The 27,646-nt window shown below is 40.9% G+C and overlaps 1 protein-coding gene across 1 annotated transcript in view; it reads left to right on the top strand.

Annotated features, from left to right (window-relative positions):
- The first annotated feature begins 1,669 nt into the window (after positions 1–1,669).
- ATF6 (activating transcription factor 6) overlaps positions 1,670–27,646 on the top strand; it is a 77,607-nt gene continuing 51,630 nt past the window's right edge. The window contains exons 1-10 of the mRNA XM_009582503.1: positions 1,670–1,760; positions 2,079–2,173; positions 2,655–2,784; positions 3,035–3,241; positions 5,728–5,948; positions 11,744–11,929; positions 12,352–12,443; positions 24,324–24,467; positions 26,310–26,429; positions 27,371–27,473. Of these exons, the coding sequence (XP_009580798.1) occupies positions 1,712–1,760; positions 2,079–2,173; positions 2,655–2,784; positions 3,035–3,241; positions 5,728–5,948; positions 11,744–11,929; positions 12,352–12,443; positions 24,324–24,467; positions 26,310–26,429; positions 27,371–27,473 (1,347 nt within the window). The 5' untranslated portion in view covers positions 1,670–1,711. The remainder of the gene's footprint in view (positions 1,761–2,078; positions 2,174–2,654; positions 2,785–3,034; positions 3,242–5,727; positions 5,949–11,743; positions 11,930–12,351; positions 12,444–24,323; positions 24,468–26,309; positions 26,430–27,370; positions 27,474–27,646) is intronic.

Raw genomic sequence — 27,646 nt, 5'->3', positions numbered from 1 at the left:
GCGCTGTGGGTTTCATGGCGGTCGCTTGGTAGGAGATGCTCGAGCTCGCGGGCTGGAGCGCCGGTGGGTTACAGGCCTTCGCCCGTTCACCCCTGCGTTAGCTGTTGAGAGGCAGAGTTGTCGATCGTTAATACCCTGTCGGTATCGAAGCTGGCGATTTGAAAGCCAAGGTTAAAGGGGAGAGTTTCAGGTGGAAGTTTGAGGTGTCCAGGAGACGCTGTGTGGTCGCTGACCTAACGGAGGTACGCGTCCCCTGCAAGGCCGTGCAGGCGGCAGGGCACGTTTTTGGGTTACATGAAAGGAGAAGTGTGGAGAGGCGTGGGTACGTTACATCTGTGTCCACCAGTGCTGTGCTTTATCACCTTGCCTGTAAGATGGCTTCTTGTTTTCTTGTCTATTTTTGGATTTTCTCCTAAACTCTTTGCTTGCAACCTTATGCATTAATCCCCATGTTTTTCACTGTCCAATCGTACATGCCGCTTTTTCTGTCCCAGGGCATTTGCCTCATGGATTCTCCACTCTCTGTTCTTCCCACTGCCTTCTCTCTGCTCACCGTGTCCTAACCCACCTCCAGCACAACCCCTGGGTTATCCAACATAAACCTCAGGTACTAAGAGCATTCCTACAGGCATTGTAGAGCCAGGCGCTGGAGGAAATTTGGGAACTGCGGCATTGTGCAAGGGCAGGGTATTGCCCATCAGGAGGTCAGCACGTTACCTGTGTGGAGGCTCTTGCTGCACAGCGCAGGCCATGGTTTTCGGTCATTCTTCCTATAAATATGCTCTGATGGGCTTTTTCTTCACCTAGCCTGCAAATACTAATTTCTGTGCAGTCTGCAGACTTTCTGAGCCTCCCTTTATGAGGCAAGTTGAGAACGTAAGGAGAGGTACGTTTGCAGGATAGTTTTTAGCAAGAAGATGTTTGCTGTATATTTGTATAAGTTGGGAATGTAATATTTATATTTTTCATGCAAGTGCTCATAAAAATGTTACATTTGAGTAGGGAACTGAGACAGTTGCATCAGCAGAAAAAATGGAGCAAAAACTTAATCACTGTTTTAAAGGTCATACATTAAATAATATATATGAAGTGATTTTAGTCTCTTTTTTCTGTTGGAAAAGGAAACTGGTATCCCTGGCTGTAGAAGATGATGATGATGTCGGTTTATTCAAGTATAGGGAGGGTTAATGGATACTGTTCATGAGATCTTGAGCAAATCAGTCCTTGTGTCTTTTCCTGCTGGTAAACTGACACTGGTACTGCTTTTGTTTATAAAGTGCTTTAAGATCTGATGATGGAAGGGCATTAAGTAAATCTTTCAATTAAGATGAAGGGGAGGATGCCTACAATTTGCTAAAACTTGTGTTTTATATAAAGTGGTTCAGCGACTGGGATAGAACTTTTGCTTTACAAATTACTGATAACAGTACAGTAATTAGTGATGGTCTTAAACTGGTAGGCTCCTTTCCTACAGCTCTAAGCTTTAAAAGAAGCCTTGTCTTGAGTATTCCAGTTGAGAATTGCCCCTTAAGGGCTTTTATCTCTGTGTGAGATCACTGAAGTGATAGTATTGTTTTGTCTTCCAGAGCTGTAAGGATGTGAACGTAATGGCTGGTGGTTTCAGTGTATATTGTCTTTTTGTATTGTTTCTTTTTCTAAACTGTCATTTCAGGAAAATGATCTTTATAACTTTCATTTTGATTTGGATTTGATGTCTTGGGACTCGGATCTTTGGAATATTACAGGCCATGCTTATGCAGGTAATTTACCTTTTGTATTTTGCAGGTGTGACTAGTCCCTCCCACCCCACAAGGGTGAGCTGTTATAACTTCAGGATAGCGGTAACTTACGTGAAACTATTTGATGTCCTGCAGCATTTAGCGCTGTGATGAGAAGTCATGGGTATAGCTGGCAAGCGCTGCCCTACAAGCTAAGCTGTTTAGTATCTTTAACCTTGCTATGTTTTCTGCTGTGCCTTGCTTCAGCAATTAAATAGCTAGTGTAGGGCAGTGTGTTCTTTACTGATCGCCCATTGTTAAACACTTGGACCGTAAAATTTCTTTATCTGCCTCTTGCAGATGCAAGCGTGAAGACAGAACCCTTATCACCAGCCACTTCAAATTGTTCGGTCCCTTCTCCGTCATCTGTGGACTCTCCAGTGCAGAATGTGCCTGTATGCAGAAACCTCCATGTAACACAGATAGCAGCAGTCATTCAGAACCAGCTGTGACAAACAAAAAGCCCAGTGATTTACTTGTCTGACCAACTTCACAGCATAAGGGGAAACAGCTTATTTTTCCAACCCTTGCAAAAACAACTTCCCTTCAGTGATGTTTTCCTTCCTCTCCTGCTGTGACCCATTCTAAACACAGTGTGTTCAGTTCCGTTTCCTCAGTTGTGTGTATTGGCCTGGTTGCCAAACAAAATGCCTTCTAAAGTCTCGCAGTTGCTGGCTTCTGCCCCCCTTCACTCTGCTGATAAGGAGAGGTACTTCTTTGGTTTTCAGTGGTACTTAGCATGGTCCAGAATAAAACCTTTCTCCTTTTTGCTGAAGCAGCAACACAGATGTGATGAAAAGCTGTTATACTCTGAACTGCTAGTAGACACTTTTATGTGTTTCTGAAGCATTAATCTCATGTACTTGCTGTCTGCAGGATGATGTGGATTTCAGCTGTAGCTCCCAGATGTCTCCCATCTCTCTCTACAGCAAGAGTTGCAGAAGCCCTGCATCCCCCGAAGGAGATGGAGGGAAGAAGCCTGCTGTCAGCATCACTTCTCGATCTGGTATGAAAGATTGAGTTACTTTGATTCCGCAGATAGGATGCGTATTGTCTTGCATATGGATGTTTAACTAACAGACACTAGTATATCCTGTCATTTCTGACTTGAATTTGTGATCGGGTATGTCTATTTTTAACAAATATTGTAGATGGGTTAAAAAACCCGACCATACCAAACAAAAGCCGTGTTATTACTGCTTGAATTCTTTACTTGATATCTTCTAGTCCAACTCTGGCTCTTTTTCCTTTCCTAGCAAATAATTCTGCGAGGACCCTGAAGAGGTGTGGTCAGACAGGATCCAGGCCTTCGATACAACCTAAACCCCTTTTGCCTGCTGTACCTGAGGCTCAGGCTAACATTGGCATCCCAGCTAAAACCATCATTATTCAGACTCTTCCCACACTTGTGCCACTGCCAAAGCATCAGCCAGTTGTTAACATCCAGCCAGCACCTCCTAAAGGTAGGTGAATTGTCATGACTGAGCCAGGTCTTGGGGGTAAACACTATGTTTGTTTGGGATGGTCGCTAGAATGAAGTTAGCTTTGGCGGGTGAAACGGGAGTGGTAGGAAAAAAAAGAGGGGTCCTACATGCTTTGCTGAAAAAGCTTTAGGCTGAGAAGATGGCCTTATTCCTCTCTCATATAGTCCTATGGGAAAGAGCACTCACCTGGGCATTATGTGGAGTGGAAGACAGTATAGCAAAAGAGACTATGCTGAGCACTGGCAGTTGTGGAGATAAAACTGCTGATTTGGAAGGTTCTCTAGGGACCCTTTGCTCTACTTGTGATGGCAAGTGGTGCATAAGGTGATTACGGTGCTGTTCTGTTGTAACCGAAGGAAGATCCAGCAGAATCAGTTAGGATGGCTTGAATGAAACTTGAAAGCTTTTTTTACCCATGTCAAACTCTGCCACAGGATGGTGGGAACATGAGTTTATGGCTTTTTATCTCACTAATCAGCATTAAATAGGATGTTGTGAAATCTGCTGAGAGCGCCATGCCAGAGGTTAAAGTAGTTGCTTACAGCTGCAAACTGATGTTAACAAGAGGCAAGTGATTTCCTGTCCACTGATAATTTTTCATTCCTCCTGTTGCCCTGTAACAGATTTTTGGAGTAGCTTGAACCTTCATTTCTGAATCCCAATCTTCAGCTAAGGCAGCATGCATTGCTGAAATTGTGAGATGCAATGGCTCGTTTTCACCAGCTGATGGCTGCAGTCTCTTGTGGTTGACCGTACAGGCATTGAGGCGTGAAAGGAAAAGGAGAGGAATACTTAAGGGCATGTATCTAGAAATTATTGCAATACTGAAAAATTTGTCTTCATTACTAATTGTCCTTCCATCAGGAGTTAAGCCAAAGCTGGAGACACTGACATTTGTTACAACATGCCTAAGGTTGTTGGATTGCTTAAAACACAGGTCAGCACAGTCAGCATGACCTAATTCTTATTCCTTCTGATGTTCCAGCTGATAAAATACCATCTGGAATAAGGAATGTTGGGGATGTGGATTTTTTGGATATAAGTATAGTGCTGTGAAGATCAGCTTTTCCTTCTCCCTGAAGAAAAGTCAGGAGAGTAGTTTCTGTGAGGCATTATAGAGGAAATACTTTTGGGAAAGTATTTTCATGCCATGTATTTACTTTAACTGATGGTGTGTTTAAAAATTCTATAGTGTTGCTTCCATAACAAAAACCATAAGGATCTTTTTCATTAATCAAAATCCCCTGCACATGACAAGTTGGAGCTACCAGTTTGAAATATGCTATTATATTCAAAGGAGCATGAGGAATGATATTTTTACAGTCCCTTTCATAAAAACTTGAAGAAGAAAGCATGATCTTAGAGCATCATATACTTTGTGCATTAAAAAAATTGTTGAAATAATCTCAAATTCACCATTTGAGGGGCTTAAATAGGGTAGTACTAACTTGTGATGTCTTCAAGATTATCTCTGCAAAAAAGGAGGTCTAGTCCTATACCTCATCCATAAAAGATCTTGGCACTGGGTAAATTACTTCATTTTTCACCTTCCAGAAGCTTGGGTAAATGCTGTAATACATCGTCGTGCATTTTGGTTGGAATGCTCAGCTGGAACGTGCTGTTTCTGAAAGCTGTCGAGGTCATCCAGTTGCAAAGGATTAAAGAGACGTTCATGTGTTTTCAGACAACAAAATATTACTCAAGCACCTACTTGAGCTAAATGTAGTTGTTGGACTGAAATTTCTTGGAAGTGACTGTTTTTAATTCCGTTTCAAACTGTCAAAATTACCTCATTTTTTGTGCTCGCTTTTCTTTAAGCTGTGTTCAGCTTCTGCATAAAATTTCTTACCTAAGACATTTTTCAAAAAAATTGGTCTTCTCTTAGTGTGAATTGAGGCTTTAACTTACAGTTTGAAAGCGTCACTTGCATTGTTCTTTCTCATATATCTTCTTTCTCTATGCTGTTTCTGAATTGGTTTGTATAGTATGAGTCACTTCTGTGTAGCAAGTTTTCCACTGAATACAGCAATAAAGTAGGGGTGGACAAAAGGGAGAAGGAGGATTGAGGTAAGCTGCCTAAGTTCTTTTGAAAAAGTTGCTCAAAGTGCATCAAGTGTTAGCAATACTGAAATGAGTAATGTTTCCAGCAAGTGTTGACTTTTATTAACTTTGAAGAGCCATTGGGTTTTGGGAGAGAGCTTGATTTAGTGGATTCCTTTAATATGTGTAGTTTTTGTTTGCAGGGTGGATTAAGAGCCCTGCAAACTTTTGAGCTTTTTTTTTTTTTTCATTCCTATCCTGTGGAATATACTAATGCTGAAGAATTGGACTTGAGATAAATTGTGCGGGACAGGAGAGGAAGCAAGGCTTTCTACCTCCTATATCAGTATTCCCCTACAAACTTGTCATGTACAAATCCATTTCATATCATATGCTGAGCACTCCTGTTTGTTCTTATGTTCTAGGTCAATCAGTGGTGCTCCCCCAGCCCACTGTGGTGCAGCTCCAGGCTTCTGGGGTGCTTCCTGCCTCCCAGCCAGTCATTGCTATCACTGGAGGGACCACGCAGCTTCACGGTCATACGGTGAATGCATTGCCTCCAGCTGCTGGAAATGGCTCAACAAGCGGCAAAATACCAGTGACTAAGCCCTTGCTTCAAAGCACCACACCAGCAATGGGGCTGGATGTAAGTTCTGACTGTGTGATGATGGCTAATAACCAAAGCTTGGAAACAGTTCTCATTACCTGCATGTTGAGATATAATGGGAGAACCAGGTCACTTTAGAGTCTCGGGAAGACAGAGCTGGAGTTGGGCTCGTCTAACAGGATTTCTAACAATAAACAGGGAATTCAGCAGCTTGGCAAAGAATGGGGAGGAACAGCTTGATATCTGCTGGCCTGCCTGGAGTTGCAGACCAAATATGCAAGCATTGTGGCAGAGGACAGTGCTGAGATATTTTTTCCTTCACTTGTCTACTCAACTATAAGCTCTCAATGGCTGGAGCTCTCTTACATACAGGAAGATTTGATATATCTGATTTTTGATTAGCACTAAACCATTCTTCTAATCAGTATAATAAAAACACTCCTTTGGAAGTAGGTGAATTGGAAATGTCAGCAGTAGGCCTGATTCTTTTTCCATCCTTTTTATCTCCCCAGATTTTACTCATGATTTTTAGAAACTTCAGGTATTGAGTTTCATATGATCCAAATCTCTTCAGGCTCCCCTTTGATCATATACTGAATGAGTAGAAAAGGGGTAAGCTCTCAACAGTCTCTGTGCAAATTAAGTTTTTCCACAGTAGCTCACAGTAAGCAGTACGTGTAAACAGAAGTAGCTTTTGAGATGTGTGGTGTTTTTTCCCCCTTCAACTTTGACATCTTAACTAGCTAGCAAGCTGGGTGTTAACTTGATTTAGTTCCTAGTAGTTTCGAGCTGCTTTGGTTGCATTTTGTTGTCCAAAGGAAGGCATGGTTGTGGAAAGTACCGAAGACTCTTGTCTGTGGCTTTTAAACTCTCAGGGTGTCATTCTCCAGTGTGGTATTCCAAGTGCAGTTGTTGTGAGCTGAGAGTCCTATCGCATCTCTCCGTGTGAGGGAGAAAACACTGGTGTCCATTCACAGGAAATTTTGCAGTATAGTCACCTGCTTATTAGCAGTGCGGGACACTGTTTCTCAAAGACATGTGCCTTCTGGCTTCTTTGGAGGGATGTTGTTGTGCGGTTTCCTAGTGTCTGAGAATTGCCGCTCATGCTTGATGTTAAATTTTCCTCACTATTCGTGTTTGTGTGTGGGCTGCATTTTTAAATGAAAAATTATTTGCTACAAATAATTCAGCAGCCAGACTGCAATGGAAACCTAATCTTGAATTAGGTTCAAGAAGCTAACAAAGGTCTATCAGTAGACAGATCAGTTAAGAGCGCTGCATTTTTAAATGATAATTGCCTGCCGTGCAAAACCAAACTGAAGAGACTTGTCAGCAGTCATTAGATTTGTGACTCCCTGTAATCAGGACTAGCATGGCACCTTGCCATCGTCTGAATATAAGGTTTAATTGACAAAACCCCCCTATTGTCATCACACATCATATACATATCTGTGACAGTCAGTAGTCAAATGTGTAGCTGGGGTAATGAATAGCTGTTTGCTTTGAACGATGGTTGTGTGGGTATTTCCACCTGAAACTGTTTTAGGGAGGCAGTTTTAAGACTTGGTATCAATCTAAATGCTGCACATCTTACCTGTGTTTGTTGAAACATGAAAAAACAGTTGTAACTGCTCTTTGGCACATACTGTGAAATCACACTTTGAAAAAGAACAAATGTTTCAGGATGCAGCTGGCGCCAGCAGGGTTAAAACGTCTTGTGACTGCCATAGACGCCATATGTGGCGCCCAGAGCTGCACAGATGTAGCTGTCATTTGAGCTCTGTAACACGTGTTTTTGTTTGCTAATCTAAGCAGATGTTGCACGATAAAAAGAAACACTTTCTTTTGGGCTTAGGAGGGATAAACTGTTAGCTTAACACTCAGCCCTTCCAATGGATTAGACTGAGATCGCTGATAGCGAGCTGTACGCATGAGGCCCTACGTTGTGCTTGTCCTGATGGCACAGGATTTATGCAGCTTGCCACTCGCAGGGAAGTGCCAGGCTTTCAGTGAGGCCACTCTTCACTAGGAAACCAGTGAAGAACTTTCCACTAGGAAATTGGACAAAGGAAATGCTACCTAAGCAAGCCACTCTTCCAGCTGAAGGAGAGAGGCTCTTAACTAAAAGAGCAGATTGCCTTCCTGTTGCAATTAAATGATATGAGGACAAAAATGGTAGGTGTGTGAGGGAGTCCAGTTTAGTTGTGTCCTTATAGGGCCTTTCTCTCATGTTTCCACTCTGTAGTGAGAAAGTATTTAATTTTCCCTCCCAGTTCTGTTGATAAAAAAAATGTTGAAAATTTAGAAAAAATTAGATTACACAAAATTACTGCAACATAAGTGTGGATTTCTATTAAAGAATCCTGTTTTCTGTGCTGTACATTGGGTAATTTTCATATGAAATAAATTCAGTACTCAAGTTGTGCTCTGTTGAGTTAGAGACAAGAAAACCCAGATCTTTCATAAGAACAGAGAAAACACTTGCATAGGTTTTGTATTCCCGCATTTAAGATGCGTCTTCGAAGACAGTAGCTTTCATAAGCTGAGGTAAGAAGCCAGCCAATGTAAAGTTGAAGTGGTTTGTACTTTCAGCTCTTCGTTAACTTTCCCAGTGTGTGTACCAAAAACTGTGGAGTGTGAGAGACATTCTTACCGCCTTGTGCTAGAAATAGAGCTTGCATTGGAATGGAGGTTAAATTTTGCTCAGAACTGAGTTTTCTTTGGAAGACTTAGTTGAGGTAGCAGTGTTTATTTGTAAAACGCGTGACACTCTGTAAAGACTTTGAAGATAGAGGACGATCTGAATCTAGTTACTGTTTGAAGCAAGGTTTTGCAATGAACCTTTCACTTCATATTTACATCTTTTTTGTGTGTGTGTGTGTGAGTGTTGATGTAGTTTTTAAAGCTAGGAAGCAAAAGTTGCATCAATGATTAATGTTTGATTTTAAGGCCAATATTTTCCCTTTATGGTCTGTGTTTCCTGAGAACCAGGAGTTATTATCTTGAGTAGTAAATTAATACAATACAACCTACAAAGAGGGCAGCTGCAAAAGAAGTTAGTAGAGGTGTTTGCTACGTTTAATCTTTGTTCAGCACTTGTGCAAAGCAATGTTGCTCAAGCAGTCTGACATTATAAATTAGTTCCTCTCGCTCTTCTGATTATCAAAATGCTCAAGCAAGGGGCATGTTTATCTTGACGCCAAGCCAGCTATGTAATGCTTAATGCCATACTGCTTCGAGGTTTAAGCATTGTTGCACTATTTTACACACACAACTCTTTCCATTTCCTGCATTATATTTAGGTAGGATCAGGTGTGCAGTTGTGGCTTATTCCCCAAGAAAAGCCAGGCAAATGCTAGAGGGTTGACCAAGGACCTTTAAACTGTTTTAGGAATTGTCAGTTGAAACAAAATAACTCAAGAACACAAATAGTTGGGTTTCATTTAAGCAATCTTAAGAAATGAGTCGAAGGGAAACTGGTGTGGCATAGCCCGAAATGCAGTTATTGCACAGAGTACCTTGAATCGGACTGCGGAGAGCTGCTGTTTCTGACAGCGTTTGGAGAACACTGAGTAAAGGAGGGCAGTCTAGATAAATACCGTCATCATGAAACATAGCTGGTACTGTCTGAAACAGCAATAGATGTACCTTAGGATGTACTGTTAGTGTATGAACACTGCACTGGTGCTTTAACTCCATGTTTTCTCCAGGGAAGCAGGTAAATTTGCCAAAGGTTCCAGACACTTAGTCAAAAGCTATCCAGTAGTGAATAATACTGAGCAGGTCTGCAAACAAGAATGGATGTAAACAATTTGATCTTCTCTGTTTGACTTCATGATGCAAAATCTCTTTTTAAAAAGAGGAATGTAACTACTTGCTTGGAATATTTCACAACTCAAGCCAAAGCTGCTGCATGAACTCATTCCTTACTATTTCATCTCTGGACAGTTGAAGTGATCCTGGCTCCAGATTGGTGTGTTCTATACACTGCAGTCCTTGGCTAGCCTGAATCTTTTTTTTTTCCAAAGTTTTTATATGTCTGCAGAAGTTTTCTTACGTTAGGTATTGTAATACTTAAAAAATTCAAGACAAAGCTTAGTGTTAATGAAAATATGTTAAAATTTTTTCCTTCCCCACTCGCTGCTAAAGAGAGAAACTGGAGTAAGTACAAACAGCTTCACTTTCACAGACTTTTGTTGGTGGCAGCAGACTAGACATATAATAAATGATCTTTACAGAAAGCAGTTAGATCAACATGGAGACAGCGCAAAATGTTAATGCACTGTAACGTGTTTTCTTAGTCTTTGTCACCAGACTGCAGTATCATGAAGAAGAATGACTTCTTCAAAACAGCCTGTAGCCAATTTTTCTTGCAGACGCCAAAGCCCTAGAGCAACATATTGTCTGTTTGCGGGTGAAAGAATCGGAAAGCTATGGTTAAGGTTCTTTAAGCAGCCAGACCTTAACTGGAGCACACTACCTGAGTTCATTAATCTTACTGTTCTGTGACTTGTTTATTTTTTCCTAGACTGATACTTCTGGAATAGTTCTCATCTTTTTTCTTTAGCTTTTGTGCTCAAATAGATACAGGTTACTCCAGTGCATGTGTTGGTAGCTACCAGAGGATATTCAGATCTGTGTAAGATACAGCATTCAGTTCTCTTTCAACGTAAACATCATTAAGGCACATCCTGCTGTAGCTTAATAATGTGATGGAAGTCTTCTGTTTTTAATAAAAACAGAGTTGCTGTTGCTAATTTGTGAGGGAAAGGAAATCAACAGAGTAGTGTTTAAACTTGGGATTTCAAGTAGTTTTGAATAGCTCTGCAGTATCGATCATCGTTATCCTTGTCAGCAGCAAGATGCTTTCAGTCTAGGTCGTCCCGCTCAGTGCAAACCACAGAATGAGTAAGTGGTAAAAGATGATAGACTGTTCCTGCTTGGGAAAAAAATCAGAGTCATCAAGACTGTTGGAGGATGGGGAGGGGTTACTTTGAACTGTCCCAGTCTAGTCTTGCAGATTGAATGCCTGCTAGTGGTTGGAGTCAATTATGTGCCCTCCTGGAGTATATTTGCTGGTTTAACTTCATCCAGAAGGAATCCAGTTTGTGTGTTCTATCGGAGACTGTTCTGTGATGTGAACCAAAGCATATTAAGTGGGACAATCAGGAAATGTGCATCAAAGCCACACTGCTGATCTCAATTAAAATGCTAGTATAGATGCACCCAGAGACTGCATTTAAACTGCCATGTAAGTGCTTGATACACACAGAATGTGCAGTCTGAGGTCAGCAACAGTATTCAAAATCTCAAAAACTATATAGCAGAGCTGGAAAAGGTACAGAAACAGGTGTAATCAGTGTGGAAATGGCTTCCATACAGGACAGACTAAAAAACCATAGGACTTTCCAGTTAAGAAAACAGATGACTGATTGTAGCCTATAAAATGGTGTATGGTAAAGTGAAGTCGAAAGACATTCTTGCTACCTTGCAGACCTGTAGGTCTGTATTTTCTGTCTTTGTGATTTGATTGATCAAATCAAACTGCTGCTTGAGTATACATTTTGTGTCCCCTACCCCAGGTAGAAGGTTGAGGATGCAGGAGAAAACAGATACAGCGCAGGACCTGTTTTTTCATTTTCCATGAGGTATAACTCCTGGAGTTGTACCGTGATTCCTAGTTGCCACTGTGCTGAACATTTCAGCTCATTTGAAGCAGGGTGCGAGAAGCTATCTATGCAGACTTTTGACAAAGTAGAGGGGCAGAAATGATGCATGAAATAAAGGCACTTTTAACTTGTGGATCATTACAGGCCTCCGTATTGTCTGTCCAGGTCAATGTCTTGAGAAGGCAACAGCGCATGATCAAAAACCGGGAGTCAGCCTTTCAGTCACGGAAGAAAAAGAAAGAATACATGTTGGGTCTGGAGGCGAGACTGGAGGCTGCCTTACTGGAGAACGAGAAACTCAAGAAAGAAAACAGCACACTGAAGAGGCAGCTGGATGAAGTGGTATTAGAGGTAAGAGATTGTGGTGAAGATCTGACTTTATATAAAGACAGTTGCTCAGGTGGAAGACACTTGAACAGAATCATGGAAATGTTTACTGGAAGATCTTTGGGAGTTTCTAGCCCGATCTCTCACTCCGAGCAGTACTTTTGCCAACTCTAAGTCAGGACAGCTGTTGCATTGTCTAGTTGACTTTAATTCCTTGTTTATGGTGCTTCTGAAGATTTCACTGAGAAGATAGACTGGATAGAAGGTGAATATAATGTACAAACAAAAGAGTTCTATTTTTAAGTAGTCCTGGGGTGTATTCATACATAATTAGGCAAATGTAAATCTAAAAAGCAAGCATAATTTGGCTTATTTAGGTCCTGACATACCTTTGCATGTCTGTGCACCTTTTTTATTGCATGTCTTTTCTGTTTTTTCCTGTCTAGAACCAGAAGCTCAAAGTATCATCTCCAAAGAGGAGGACCCTGTGTGTGATGGTGATACTGGCTTTCATAATGTTGAATTATGGTCCACTGAGGTAAGGTGCCTAGGAATTCCTCTTTGCATAGCGAGTTTGCTGTCCTGCGATTTTTGTTTGAATTCTTAATACAGGCTGTGTTGTGTTTTAAAGACTTGAGCTTGAAACCTGACTTCTGTCCTTTACTTTCCTTCTGCATAGGGGAAGACTTATCTGTATAATGGTTCCTCTTTTGGAATCCTTCTGGCAACAAGAGATGGATCTTGTACTTCTAATTTCTCTTCGCTTGGCATTTTGTTAATCAATGCAGCGTACGGCAGTTTGTCTGCTCCATTTATACCTGAAGAGATTAGAGAGCTGTGTTTAGAATCCTTGTAGTAAAAAAGTCACAGACTTTGAGAGCTCATCTGTTTGTTTATACTTGTGCTAATTTCAATAGCTATGAGTTTAAGCTGCTTCTAGTACCTGGTGCAGGAAATCCCACTGTTTGTTCCAGTGCTTTGCAATCCTGACCGTTAGATGTGACTGGCTGCAATCTTCCTTATTACAGTGTAAGCCCTGTATTACTTGTCTTCTAGATCTGGTGAAGAGGTTGTTCCCTCTCCTTAATTAGTTGAAGCGGTAATCAAAAACCTCTCGTGTTCGAACTGTATCAGTGGCGCATAGGAACTAGAGAGCAGGAAAGAAATGCTGCATTACTTCCCAGACGCTTTATAAAGAAATCTGGAAGAGAGGAGACTAAAAAGGGATACTTCTTGCACATATTTGTCTATTTAACCTGGCTTTGGAACATAAGGACCTTTTATATGAACCTGTTCACTTTTTCAAAAGGGTAGGATATTTCAGTAGATTCCCGGTCAGCAGTGTCTCCGTTTGTCCTCAAAACCCCAGTCAAACTAAAGGAATAGGATGGGATAAATCTGGAGGAAGACTTTGTTTCTGACTATGATAAACTTTTGCAATGTTGGTGTTTGTATTTTTAATAATATTAGAAAATTTGCTAAAGCTGAAACTGCTTTTGAAATATTTACATTTATTGCAAATATGGTATATCTCAGGCAGTGAAATACAGCTGATAATTTTATTTTGATATGGGTGATTTTAAGGTAGACGATTTCTTAGTGCATTTAGGGTTTGTATTGGGATTTTTGACTATCAGGCAGAAAAATCAGAAAATAATTGCCAACAAGCTTTTCAGAAAAATCAGCAATTGATTTGTACATCCCATCTGCATTTGCAAACATTACCGCTCACTGAAGAGACACTGTTCTTACTTGGTGAGAACTAAGAGGACCAGTAATCTTTTTGAAGCTGGAAGAAATTTTAGTTGCCTCCACATTACAGTGAGGAGTTGGAATGCATGAAACTCTTGTTAGTTTTGAGAGGCTTGGAAACATATAGAAGATGAGTAGGAAGTCTTTTACCACTCTAAAGTTCTCTAAAGTTCCTGTGTCAGCTTATCTACCCCCAGGAATGAGTAAGGTGTTGAGCCTGATGGCAAGAAACTGCTGTCAAAGCAGACTGAAAGGTCAGTTTGTGTTATCTTTGCAACAATCAGTAACTATAGAAATGTGACAGGGTTAATTTCTTGGCCTGTTTGATGTTTAATAAAGTAGATAAAACACAAAGAAATTCTTGGATGCCAGTGTAATCGTTGTGGCTGAACTAGGTGGTCTGCATCAGTACTGGATTTAGGCAGTGAGGAGAAATGTAATTGCAAATTTGCAAAGAATTACTCTTATCTTTCTGCTTTTTTTTTTCCTAGCAGAATAAATGCTTGCACTGTAATTAAAATACTAGCCTGTATCAAGGTATTTTTGATTGTGCGATACCCTTTGGAAGGCCCAGAATGTGGGATATACAAACCATTACTTAAGATTTCACTCCTCCCATATACATTTTCTTCCTTTAATAGAGGTGTCAGTGAATGGTAGCTCCACAAATGTGATAGTAATGATTGCTGTTCTGCTTAGTCCTTAACAACAGAAGTTTCCAATACACGTGATGTTTTTCAGTCCCTGCAACTTCTTACAGAAATAAGGTTGTTTTTTTTTTTTTGTTAAAATATCCATGCTAGCTTATAGTTCAGCAAAAGTAGTTTTTTCCCCCTGAAATCTATGCAGCCGTCAACTGGAGATAAATCTGATTTGAAACTTTATGACAGTGTTGCCATTTCTTCTATGTAGGAAATAATTTCATTCGCACACCTGTATGGAGGTATGACAGCATTCAGGCACAGGATGTTTTGATTCAAACATATTAGCAGTGAATATTTTATTATTTAAAACTAATGAACCATTGCAAAGAGAGAGTGACATCCAAAAAAAGCAAAAATGTGGGAATTTCACCTGCTAAATTCTGTAGCAGACTTTGAAATTCCCTTAGCTGGCCTTATTGTAAGATGCTTCTCAGTTTCTTAATCGGAGGGGATAGGATTCTTTGAAGGCTAGAGGTAAAACAAAAGAACAGATATATAGCTTTTCTCTGTAGCTGCCTATTTCCATCAAATCAGAGAAGGCAGGGAAGTGGTGGGGTTGTTTGGGGATGGGGTGTGAAGCTGAAGGACAGGCAGTCCTGCAAACCTTCTGTGGCCTGCAGCAGGTCAGTAGAGGTGCAGTGCAGTGTTTGGGCACTCGGCATCCCACAAAAAAACATCTGGATGGTTGGCTATATAGTTAATTCTATGCTTCCTTCTGCATTAGTGGATATGTGTTGTACTAGCACTGGCTCACACATAATTTTGTTTATTGGTCTTAAGTCTTGTTGACTGTGTATGTAAGTGGTGAGATGTTTGTGATGTTTCAGTGAGGACTCTGAGGCTGTGCTGTTCTGCTGTTTTAAGATCATGAGAAGCAGTCCAGGATGTGGCAGCCCTTGGCAAAGAAGTTTAGCAGATAAAATTATTCTGCTGACACATTTTTTTCATGCTGACAAATACACTATGTGTATGGGTAATCTGTAACATTAAACATGGGTATATGGGAGTGGGGCTGAAAGTCTGGTAGAGAAGCTGGCGTATTGACCCAAGAAATCTGTTTGAAAATATCGGAGGGAGAGTCTAGTCCAGTCCATTTAATTGCGAACAAGCTTTTCAGAACACCCTTCAGTCTTGGAAACAGTACCATGTTATCTCTGATAAAAAATGTAAGTCGAATTAAATATAAATGGAATATAAATGTGAATTGAATACTTTCAGGTTGCAAAAGTGGCTTGTATAGAGTTAATGATAACTCTGCATTATATTGTACTGTGTTACTAAACTCTTTTGGGTTTGTTGATATTTGTATAGAAAACCGAAACTTTCAATTATTAAAAGCAGAAGTGATTTAGCAGGAATTATATTAGTGTAAGTTTCTATTTCATCTATTTGCTTTATATTAGAAGAAAGGCGTCCGGGAATTTCCCATCTGTGTGTCAATGAACTATTCTTTAATCTTTGTGAATTATATGGATTTGGATTTAACATCTATGAAAATTGCCTTTTAAGAAATATTTAAGAATGATTGGTGAGGTGTATGAAGGGAAAAGGGTACATTTTGATTTAATTCCTTGAAGAGTCACCCCCTTGCCCTAGTCTTACATACCATGAGGTGCAAGGCAGGAGTTGGCAACCCACCATGTTTGCACAAAAGGCAGTGAGCACACAAACCTTGGCATGCAGCAGGGTTGGGAGCTGGAACCATGTCTTCTGGAGGCACGTTTCTGTGGGAGGCAGCGTCTCCTGCCTTCGCACTTGCCTTCTGTGAGAGCCAGTGTCGGTTAGCACGGCTGCATTCCCAACTGGCATGGCACCCTTGAAAGATTGCTGACTTCTGGCATTAAGAAACATCTAATTAGCTTTGCATTTTTTTTTAATCACCTACAACATGAAATCTGAAAATTTTCAGACTTACAATTTCTAGATGCCTTTTTTTTTTCTTGTTTAATTTCCATATTTGTGTTACTATGCCTGGGTACTAACCAGATTTGAAGATGTGTTAAACAAGCACAAACAATGTTGAAACAAATGGAAACCAAGCACATGTTCTATCTAAACAATTCATGTATTTATTTTGGGAATCTTTTTCTTATGTTTCTCTTCTAGTTTCCATTTGAATATAAATTGTCGTGTGTGTTTGTTTTTTTTAATGCAAGTCCTACATGTGATAGTAAAATATTTGCAGGAAACTAACCCAACTAATGTATAAAAAGTAGGGAAGGGAGAAAGATCACAGAAGATGCGAAAGGTAAATTTTCTGCATCTCTGCTTCTTGGGGCAGTAGCAGCAAAGCATGTAAACCAGGTACTAGCTAGTGGCCCTAGCATTATTTTCTTGGCTATGAAAAATGTTCAACTAACTATTTTTTTCCCCCCTAACCAGTCTGCTCAAGCTTACTTGGTGGTCATCATCTAACAACAGTCTTAGAGCATTTATAAAGATGTCAGCCAGCCAGAATGTGTCCTAACTACCATTTCAGATATTTAGTGGACAGAAAACAAAGAAAAATATGAAGTTGGAGAGAGGAAAGGCAGATCTGCGAAGAGATTGGAACAGGAGGTTTGAGAAGGTGGTGTGATTTTTTTTTTTTTTTTTTTTAATTAATTTTGATTTTTCTTGCAAGTTGGCCATCTGTGTATGGCTGGAACCCTTTTCAAACTGGAAAACAGACTGGGTGATGTAACCAAAAATTCTTAAGCTGTATTTGTGGTTGAGGATGACTGAGGTGGTGATTGATGGAGCTAAGTAAAGCTGGTGCTTCAAAATCTCTTGTGTCCTGTTGACCTACAGCAGCTGCGCTAGAATTGCTGGCCTTTTGTAGAGACTTCATTGCAGCTCCCCTCTAGAGTGTCCTGATGGGTTTTCCTCTACTTTCCAGGACTATCCTGGAAACTGAATAATCTATTAAAAATTTAGGTTCATTGAGCAATCTGCAAATAAAGACACCAGTCTGGGTAGCTGAGAAGCGTGATTTTTCTGCTGTTGTCGTAGACTGCAACAAATGGAGAAGCAGTGATTTTTGACTCTTGAAAGACTTAGGGGTGTGTCCCATTTCTTAGATTGGTAGCACAAACGTTAGGAAAAAAAACAGAAGTGGTAAGATTAATCGTCTTTTACTAAAAATGAGTAAATCACCCAAGGGTTGTTCAGCTGCATGCTGCTACGATCTGTTGCTGGTAAGCATGAAGTAAGCAAAAAACAAATCTCTCGCCAGCACCCAGATTAGCATCCCACCTAGTCTGCAGTCAGTACTAATATAGCCTGCTGAGCTTTTGGAGCATGCGTGGTTTGGGTTGCTGAAAGCACCATCCGTTGAGCACACCTGTGTTGGCCTCAGTTTGGTTTAGAGCTCCTACTTGAGCTGAGCAATCTCAACTTGGTGTGTGGGAGAGCAGGATTATGCTGAGGTTTGGTGCATTCAGCAGTGTTTTTGTGCAAGTTTGCTGTTGTTTGAGCGTTATGCTGGACTCCTTGATTGAAGAAACAGACCCGTCTTACGGCAAGCAGGAGCCTAAGGGTACTTCAGTGGTGGGATGTCGGAAAGTTAGAGAAATAATTTTGCAGTTCCCTTAAAGGGAGCATTAGCTGTGTGGGCAAAGGAGCTAATCTTGTTACCATAACATCACATGCAGCAAGTGTTGTGTTGTGGCAGAGATGTTCGCGCTGTATGTTGTGTGCTTAGGTTTGTCAGTGCAGATCCCACCCACAGCAGCCAGTCCTGGGACAAGGTCTCAGTATGGTCTGGATCTCACCACTGTGCTGCCCTAGGAGGTGAGCTCAGCTGTGAGATTGAGCAGCATTGTGGCATGTTTGAAAACACCCCAGATGTCTGCTTGAGTAATATGTGCTAAGCAGACTAAAGCCATGTGTCTGGCACCTGCCTAAAATGAAAGGCAATGACTAGCAACTGAAACACAGTATTTTTGGTTTTTTCCTGTAACAATTCTTCCTGATTGTGCGCGTGCTGCTTCCTCACGCCATTCCGGTGCGAAGTTGGGCAGGTTAGTTGAAACCACCATTGGCTTGTAGTGTAATGGAGGAGGAACTCCCCAGCCAGGCTCCTTGCTTGGCTGTTGCCACCTTCCAGCTGAGCTGGTGCCTGATCTGGGAGTGGTGCTAAACTGTGAGCATTAAACATTGTACCCGTGGCCCGTGATTTCCTTCAGCTGCAGGTTGGATAGTGTTGTCTAAACTTGCGCCGACTGCTGAAGCATCTCTAAAAGATATTCTGAGAACAGACAACCACAAATCATGGGTTGTACAACAGGGTTTCTTACTCTCAGTTCATCCAATCCTGGGCTTTTTTGCAATTGGTGAAGGATAGAAAAGGATTGTTTCTCTGCTTTTTGGAAGCCTTAATAGCCTTCCATACATCTTCAGGAGGTTGATAGACTTAAATGTGGTGTATACGTGAAGTATGCTAACAAACATACATACAAATTATGATAGTCAAAGGGCTATTAATTTCTTACATACTAGTAGAGAGGAACTGGTGAAATGTGAAGAGAAAACTATTAAATGAGTGCAAGAGGCATGCAACAGTGCCATGTTAGACAGCTCCTTCTGGCTACCAAGGAAATATGGAGCCCTCTGAGCAAAAACAGCAGAAGCTCTGGAATACATTGGTAGCTCTTAGCACTTCTAATACCGGAAACTTACTTTTATGTTTGTGACACTGAAACAGTATGTTTCAATGCTGAGTTGAGTGTACATTTGTGTTGGAGATGGCCCAAAGCTAGAAAACTGCTTCTGTAGCACACCTTTGGTCTTGTGTTGTAGTTTCTCCTTGAAGAGAGAGAGAGAAATCGAGAGGAAAAGGACAGGTTGAGTAATTTGGACTTGAGTTCAGGTTCCAGACCTTTCAGAACCTGTCTTGGTGGGTTGCTGCTTGAATAAAATTGAATACCCTTGATTATCTTACAAACTACAACTGCAGGAGGAGGAAGTGATCCTTCCTTTACTGATCTTTTACTGATCACAGCCACATGTTCATCCTGGCAGAGTTGTGCCTTGGCCTCGCTGTGCTCAGTTGCCTTGTCCTGCTGCTGCTGGTGCAGTTGCAGAGCCTGCGCAGGATGCCAGATGCACTCACTGATAACTTACCCTTTTCTCCATGCATTCATCTGCCGGGCTGGGAGCAAAATACAGAAAGTTTTTGCCCTGAATGAACATTGCAGTGGAGACTGCTTGCATCAGGCCTACCTAAGCTTTGGCAATAAAGGCCAGCCCACTTCCAAATAACTGTGTATAGTTTTCTAAGCAAAAATAAATGCTCTGGGTGTCGATACTTGCTTTCTTCCTTTTCTAACAGCTTTATTAAAAGTGAATTGTTTTTTAAAGAAAGCAAAACACAAGAAAAACACAGAGGTCATCCCTGCAATTTGGGTTGCTCTCCTCATCCTTCCCAGCAGAGGAAAGAGGCCGGGCTCCTCTCACCAGCCCAGCACTCGCAGAGGGTAGCTCTGGAGCAGCCTTGCAAGAGAGAGTAGTGCCTTGCTGTCGGCAGATGGTGCCCTCATTGGGAATAAGAAAAGAGAAGTACTTTCCAGAGAGCGTTTGGCACTGTGGCAGCCTTGTCTGGAATCAGTTAGGAAGAAGACAAGGTCCTCACTTGGTGTCTCCTTGCAATGTCAACTTTAGCCCGTTGGAAACATCCCAGTTCATACTCAGAGATGGTTCTGTCCCCAGAAAACTCTTTGTTATGATATCACTATTGGCTTTCGTCTACAAATTACTGTACAACTTAAATGTCAGTATTCAAAACTTGAAGTGCACAGGGTTTGTTCAGCCAGAAGTAAAAATGAAATTTAGTTCGGGCTCCTGGCAAGACTTGCTTTCACATTTATCAAACTGACATTCAAACCAAAGAAGTAAAAATACAGCTAAAATATCAGGTGCCATTGAATGCCTGGAGAAACCATGACAGGAGTATTGCTTTTCTTTCCCTCCTATAATCAAATTTATCTACACTTCTGAACAAACATCTGCATGAAGTATTTAGTGGTTCTTTCTTTTTTCCCTTGGATCTGGTTTTGCATCTTAAACAAGCCAATAGCTCAGCCAGCTTGGACAGTGTGTTTGTGGCTGTGTGAAAACCTTTTAATGCTCACGGTATCTGGGATGTCCAAAGGCAGGCTGCAAAGCCTTTGTAGGCAGCCCAGGTGTGTAAGTGTGACCAAACAGAAAAGGTTCCAGCTTCCAACTTCTAACTGGTCGTCTTATCCAGTAAAGCCATTTCTCAGCTTCAGTCTTTCTTGACTTTTAATGTGGGGCAGTAATTCAATTCCTGCAAATAGTAGGATTTGCTCAGGGCAGATATGCCAAAGTGCTCTTTCTTTTCCAAATTCTCATCTTGTAGCCCAACAGAATGAAAAAATTATCCATGCTTTTACCATCTGTCATATTAAAACATTCTTTTAAGCAACTATTAATATCTTAGCTGAAAATACTGTTTTTCAGAAGCTTTCTTCCCTCTGAATGGGATCATCTACCTTTCTTTTTCACTGTTTCTAGCCTCTTCTACCTAGAGCTCAATGTTGACTTCATCTTCAGTGTCATGGTGTTGGGATCTGCTCTGTAGACCCTTCCTGTTCCAGCTTGTATTTTTGCTGTTCTGCCTAGCACTTATAAAGCTCAGTATGCCTCAGGTGGGCAGGTGTTTCCAGGTGCAGCTCTGCAGGAGAGGTCCATCCTTCATCCCAGCTGCTAAAGGGATTCCTTGGTCCTAAGTCACGCTTTTCCCCCCTGTGTCAATTTGAGATGTCAAAGGAATAGTATGTCTGATATCCTGTGTCATACCCTCATGTACCCACTTGGCAAGGAAAGGTCTTTGAGAATGAGAAGTCAGAGGATACAGACCTACATGTCCTCTCCTATCTATTACCTGAAGATGGAGCCCTATTTACAGACAAACTCCACAAGTGACCTCTTGTGGGAGAAAGGAAGGGGAAGAAATGATACCACAGAACAACAACATCTTCTGTTCAGATGGGGAAAAAACTAACAAAACTCCCCAAGTAACTAAAAGGTGGAAGCAGGGCAGTATTTCGAGTTGCAGGGTTTTTCCTTACCCAAAATGAAAGTTCTGTTGGTTTTGGGTCATTGCCACAAACCAAAGGAGCAAGGAAGGGGATTTTTTTTTTTTTTAAAGACATATTTGAGACTTTGAGAAGGAAGCTTTTGATCATCTTCAGGGTCCTAAAAAAATGAATGGGAAAGGGGAGGCAAATGTAGCCCATGTAGCTTAAGGCAGAAATTGCTGCTAGCCCTGCTTCAAAAGAAGCATTTTGTGGAAAAATAACAATCCTGATAAAGGAAAGGGCATTGGAATAAATACCATAAATAATACCATATTTTGTTCTCAAGTTGGTAGCCCATGTTCTCAGAAGTGGGAGCCATGGTTTATGCCTGTAAGGATGGCAAAACATACTCTGTTCGCCGCCTCCTTTGTCTTTTGCTGCTGAAGGTATCTTCTTTCAGGTTGAAACATCCCATACTTAGCTGCTGCCAAAAAGTGAAATTTTAATTTTGATGAAAAGATTAAGGTGTTTTAAGCATGGGAAGAGTGAAAATAAACATTTCCTCTCTATTAAAGCTGATATAATAAAATGAGGTGTGTGTGATTTTGAGTGGCTGTACAGCTAAAACAACTAAATTACAAAAACTGAAGATTAGCTGTGATTGCAGACCGGTGCTTATCTTTATCCTTGATAGACTTGGTTTGGATTCCTCTACTTTTGTTCAGAGTTCAGGGTGAACTGGAGTAGCAATGTGTTGCATGTGGCACTTCACCTCAAACTAGTCAGCTGGCCAAGCTGGAACCTGAAATAACAAGAATCGCCTTTGCAGAAAGAGGCAAATAGGAAGGAAGAACCATCGTGGAAAAATGCGCATTTGTTACAATTCTGCTGATTAGGTTTTTGTCAGCTTTAACTAAATAATTACATGGAAAGTTTCTGTGGTTCAATGTGTCATTTTGAACAGGAAAGGAGAGAAGTAGGGTAGGATAAAACGCCAGACCCAGTAGGTCCATCAACACACTGGATGGCTGATACGCTTCAGGCTGTGGAGAAACGGTTTGCAGAAGAGTTACAACTTTCAGATCTTCTGATGGATTTTCTTGGTTTCATGAATAAACTTCCGTATACTTCTGGCTGTCACGGCTCCAAATTAGGTAGAGACATTTCACAGATGAGTGACTTCCAGCAGGAACATGTGGCATCCCTTTAAGCATCAGCCTTAGTTTTGAGCTCTGGTTCTGGGCTTGAGATGCTGCCAGCTGTGCTGATGCTTTCATTGGAAGAGAAGTAACATGATCTCCAAAAATACAGTAGATAGTGGAGATTATTTCTGTAAAATTGGATAGCCTGGTGTTGCCTGATGTCCGAGACTGTGAATAAACCGTCCAGCTTCCCATGCTATGCAGTAGAAGCAATGAGACATTGGGATGCTAGTGTACATATACAGTAAGGAAACTGTCTGTAAGTACTTTTCTGCCGACTGTCACTAGTGAAAACAGAGCCTGTAGCATTTGTGCTGCCCTGATTCTGTGCTGCTGCCTGGAAACCTGAAGGAGAGGAGGCAGTCCAAGCAACATCAGCTTGGATTTGGGATTGCCCTGGCTCCAGCGGTTCTGCAGAACGTGACACAGTTACTCACGGGGAGACCTGGGTTACGGCTAACAGGTGTGCAAATGTGTTGGCAAAAGAGAGAGGATTGCTAGGCAACTATGTCTGTGTGCCTCGTGCTAGTTGTGGAGTATTTAATCTGCCCTCCTTGCTAGTTCTTGCCTTTCTCTGTTATTACCATTTGTATTCGTTGCCTGTTGCAAAGTAATGCCATGTAAAAAATAGGAAAATGAGATCTTCCCCTGCAGAGTTTATGCTCTGCTACACAGGAGTGGTGGGGCACGTATTAAAATGTACTCTGTAGTCAGTGATCAACATGCTTGGTAAAGGTCTCATCGGCATGCTGGGGTCTTGTATTTTTGTGTTTTTGCTGTGTTGCTGCTGGTGATGCTCTGCTGTTGTCAGCTAAGAAGGTTAGGACTTGATTTTGTAAACATACATATTTCAGGAAGCAACCATGTTTACGAAAGAGTAAAGCTAGCCTCTGGAGAGGCTATCTTGAAGTATTGCTTTTGTGCTTTCAGGTTTTCTCACTTGTAAATCACCCTTCTGAAGTAGGATGCAGTCGATCTCGTATAGCAGTTGTCTGGTCATTTTTCCAGCTCACATGTGAAATGCTGCTACCTTGCTTTGCATGGAAAGCAGCACAGACATTCCTATGCTGCATGGCTGGCTGGCTGAGCAGCCCCCAGGGGAAGATCCTTCAATCAGTGCAAGCCCAGACCAGGATGACAGGGTATCTGGGACCATGGCCTGCTGCTCCTATGTAGATGGGGTTGTCAGCCCTGCCAATGTTTCTAAATCCAAGTAGAATTGAACACATATAAGTTTGTGTACAGTTTTGTTAGATGTCTGGCATAATATTCCAGGCTTGCAGCTGCACGGAATTTGGTAGCTATATTTTCCTTACATATTGTATTCATATAAACTATGTCAGTTGTGCTTTGAGTCTGGTGAAAGTTAAAGTTCAGGGGTACTTTGATTTGCATATAGGTAATTTTCTTATGCCTGCAGATCTGGGTTACAAACAGGTTGATCTCAGCTTCATCAGGTGAAGCTTATGGGGGAACATGAAAACCGGAGCATCAAAATCCTTCAAACAATTAAAACTGAAGAAGAGAACAGACTTGCTTTTCTGTCCACTAATGCTTTGAATGATAGTAATATAATGACACAAGAAATCATGTTTTTACGTTAGATATGACATGAACCTTATCCATGTAACATAGCAGCAGCCAGAAACTTACCCACCTGCGTATTTAACACCTTACAGTAAAGTGTCTTGCAGACCCTTTATATAGTGATATGTTTTGCTATGGTTATTATGTTTTCCAGTGTATTCGAAAAGGATCCCAATGGAGTTGATTCCACTGCGAGTTCCAGCCACCGGACCAGAAATCTTCTGGAGTTCTCAGCTAGCCAGGAGTCCAGCACAGCTCAGAAAATACCTGGGGACATCATTCCCGAGAAGAGTAATAGGTGAGATGAAAACCTTTAACATATTTTAAGTGGCAGAGGGCAATGGTGCTTTTAGACCTCACTGCCCTTCCATTTGCTGACCTCTTTGGCCAGTGTTATTGCTGCTCTTAGAGAACAACTGTGTTGACAAACAAAGTGTTTTGAAAGCTGATCTCTTATTTTTTTATTATTTAACAAAGTTTACCAGGTTGCTTTTCAAATTAATATGATGTTTTATCTCCAAGACTACCCAATACATAGAGCTTCAGAAGTGTACACGTGGCTATGCTGTATGGTGTGAGGGATAGTGTGGTGGAAGAGAGCGTGTAAACAAGTGTATGTCATGGAGATTTTCATGACCTTCTTCAGTTCTTCATCTGTCTGCTTTTTTCCCTGATCTTTAGTTTAGCTCGCATAGTTATGGTATTTGTCATATTATCTATCTCTTCTTACTTTTCAAGCTGGAGTATTTATTTAATAGTTGCTCAAGAGAAGACTGGGGAGGTTCACGAGTAAGAGCAGACTCTGAACTTAGCACTGTACTTTTTTAGAAATCTCTGAGTCCATCCTTATGCTTACCCATTATTTAATTGTATCAAGCTTCCTAGCTCTCTAGCATTCGGTGCATAAGTGAACATATAATTGTCTCCAGATTGAAGTCTGGCTAATCCAGCTCATGCTTTCCCCTTACAAGATTTATCCTATCAGATTGTCCCTTTCCAGTAGAGTGTTTTGGCTGGTTGAACAAAGCCAGGCACAGATGTGGAGAAAGCCCTAATGTATTTTGCCATGCAGAAAGAAAGCAATAAATCAAGAGCATTTTAAGGCTGTAGCCATGGTGAGGGCTTTGTGTCCGATGTTGCACGTTTCAGACCATGACTTACGCAACGTAGTAGCAGAGTGGTTCTCTTAGGAGGATATGCTCGTGCCTGTACCTCCTCCTGTTCTTTCATTCTTTCACCCTGTTTTTTGGCAAGCTGTGAGCTCTTTGCTGCATATTCTCCTTTATCTGTTCTAGATGTAGTAAACAAGAGAAGCAGACATGAAGATGGAGAGAAAGCTGGGAAAGGGAGGGGAATGTGAATAAGGCTTTCATAAGCTTTTATACCTGATTTTTCAGAAAAAAGTTGAGGTTTAGGAGTTACAAGTCTCTGTCAAAACCAAGAGGACTAAGGCTGTTATATTGATACCCTATCAAGAGAGGAACTTACAGTAGGTATTTGGTGATAAGTAGTTAATCCCGCAGGAGGTACAGATACCCAGGAGAAAAGAATATTAGTCTTTGCTTTGTCGCTGAGAGTGCTGTGGATTTTTGTATTGAAATACATGCTCTTTTTCACTTTTTATCAAAGCCAAGCTAGCTTCTGGAGACTGTTGGAGACGTAAATCCTCTCCACTCAGTTGTAATATAGTTTGTGGTTGCCGCATTGTCATATAGCTCATGGTCTTTACATCTGCATGGTTTTAGTGGCTAATAAATTTAGTATTTCTGTAGCAAATCTTGCACGGCTCTGGAATGAATGGGAAAGTTGCCTCTGCAGAGATCTCATAGTTTACATATTATGAGGAATATTTTACAGGCTTCATTTTCTTTCAATATTTGGCCTGTTTGGGAAGAGATCCAACATCTGCTAATGCTCATCTGTCTTCCCTGTGTTGAGTGCTATCAGACCCCTTTGGGGAATTGACTGAGACTATTGGATGTTTGATAGAAATTGTTACTCACCTGTTTCAAAAGTCCCATAGGAGCAGCTGTAACCTTTGTAGGTTTGCTGATGGTAGTGCTTTTCTCTGGATTTGGTCAAAGATTCATGAAAAACTATTTTAACAGATTTCTTGATGTCTTTTTCTTTTTTTTCCCAGGTATGACCATTCTGTATCTGATAACAAAGCACTGATGATAGTCTCGGAAGAACCACTGTTATATATTTCACCACCACCACCACCCTGTCAGCCCCTGATTAATCGGACAGAGTCACTGAGGTGAGCAAACAACCTTTTCTGAGCATTTAAACTTTTATTAAGACTTTAGATATAAATTGTATGTTGGGTAAGTGCTACTGGACAGATAGCTGTGAATGATGTTATTGTCCATTCATAGTGTTCATCCACTATGTGACCAGTGCCTCTGTAAGTGTCTGCACTGTCCAATGTCTACTACCATGGAGACAGGAGATCGACTTGGATCTTTGTCATCTTTTTATGCTTCTAGTAATGATTTTCACTCAGTTTTTTTTTATTGCTACACTGATCATGTAGCAGTGACCGAATAACGATTTTCTGATTGCCTGGAGGTTTTTCATGGCTTGAAAGAGAAATCACTTCATACGTAGAAATGCTCATAATATGGAAGTCAAGACCAGCTAAAAGCCTGTTCCATTTGAAATACATGAGAGATGGTCTCCTACTCTTCAGCTTCTGATACAAACAAACTTAACCTGACATTGCAGATGTGCTTTATTCACTGTTAGAAAACACCTAGGCCCACTTTTTCCAAAGATATGAGTGCGTCACTAACCTTATCTCCATTCTGCTTTGTCCATTCTTTCTCTCAAATTAATTTGATGTATTTTAGCCTTCTTAACCAATGTTTTGTCTTGAACTGATCAACTTTTGATTTTAAATTTCAGTAGTCCTTCCAGTAATTTCAGAATTACTGTTCACTGGGCAAAAGAAAGTACTGTATCTGATTTATGTTGAAACATCCATGATCCCAATACTTTATAGATATTTCCTTATGAATTCCCTTATAAATTTAATCTTGCTATTGTATTTTCTTACTCTGGTATTAAAAATACGTTTTCATGAGGTAAAAGAGTAGTAATCTGCAGTGTCTTTATAGTGGCTAGTTAAACCGTTTTCTAAAATTAAAAAATTCTGCCACTGTTCTTTGAAACATCTGTTAATGCTGTGGCTTTTTCTAGGCTGAATCATGAACTTCGAGGATGGGTTCATAGGCATGAAGTGGAACGAACAAGATCTAGAAGGCTGTCAAATAACCAACAGCAGAAAGCACGGGTTATGCAGGTAGGCAGGTTTATACCATAGCATGACAAGATAATTTCAGAGAACATAACAAAATATTCTCTCTTACTTGTCTACACTTGTCATTATAGACAAAAGTAGCAATGGTGCATGTAATTAGGGTACCCAACACTTCCCATTTTAAATTGCTGGGTTTGTTTGATTATTACGTTGTC

The sequence above is a fragment of the Fulmarus glacialis genome, unplaced genomic scaffold (genome assembly GCF_000690835.1).
Source record: "Fulmarus glacialis isolate BGI_N327 unplaced genomic scaffold, ASM69083v1 scaffold24897, whole genome shotgun sequence".
In the NCBI taxonomy this organism is placed as follows: domain Eukaryota; kingdom Metazoa; phylum Chordata; class Aves; order Procellariiformes; family Procellariidae; genus Fulmarus; species Fulmarus glacialis.
This window is presented reverse-complemented; position numbering and strand designations above follow the sequence as displayed.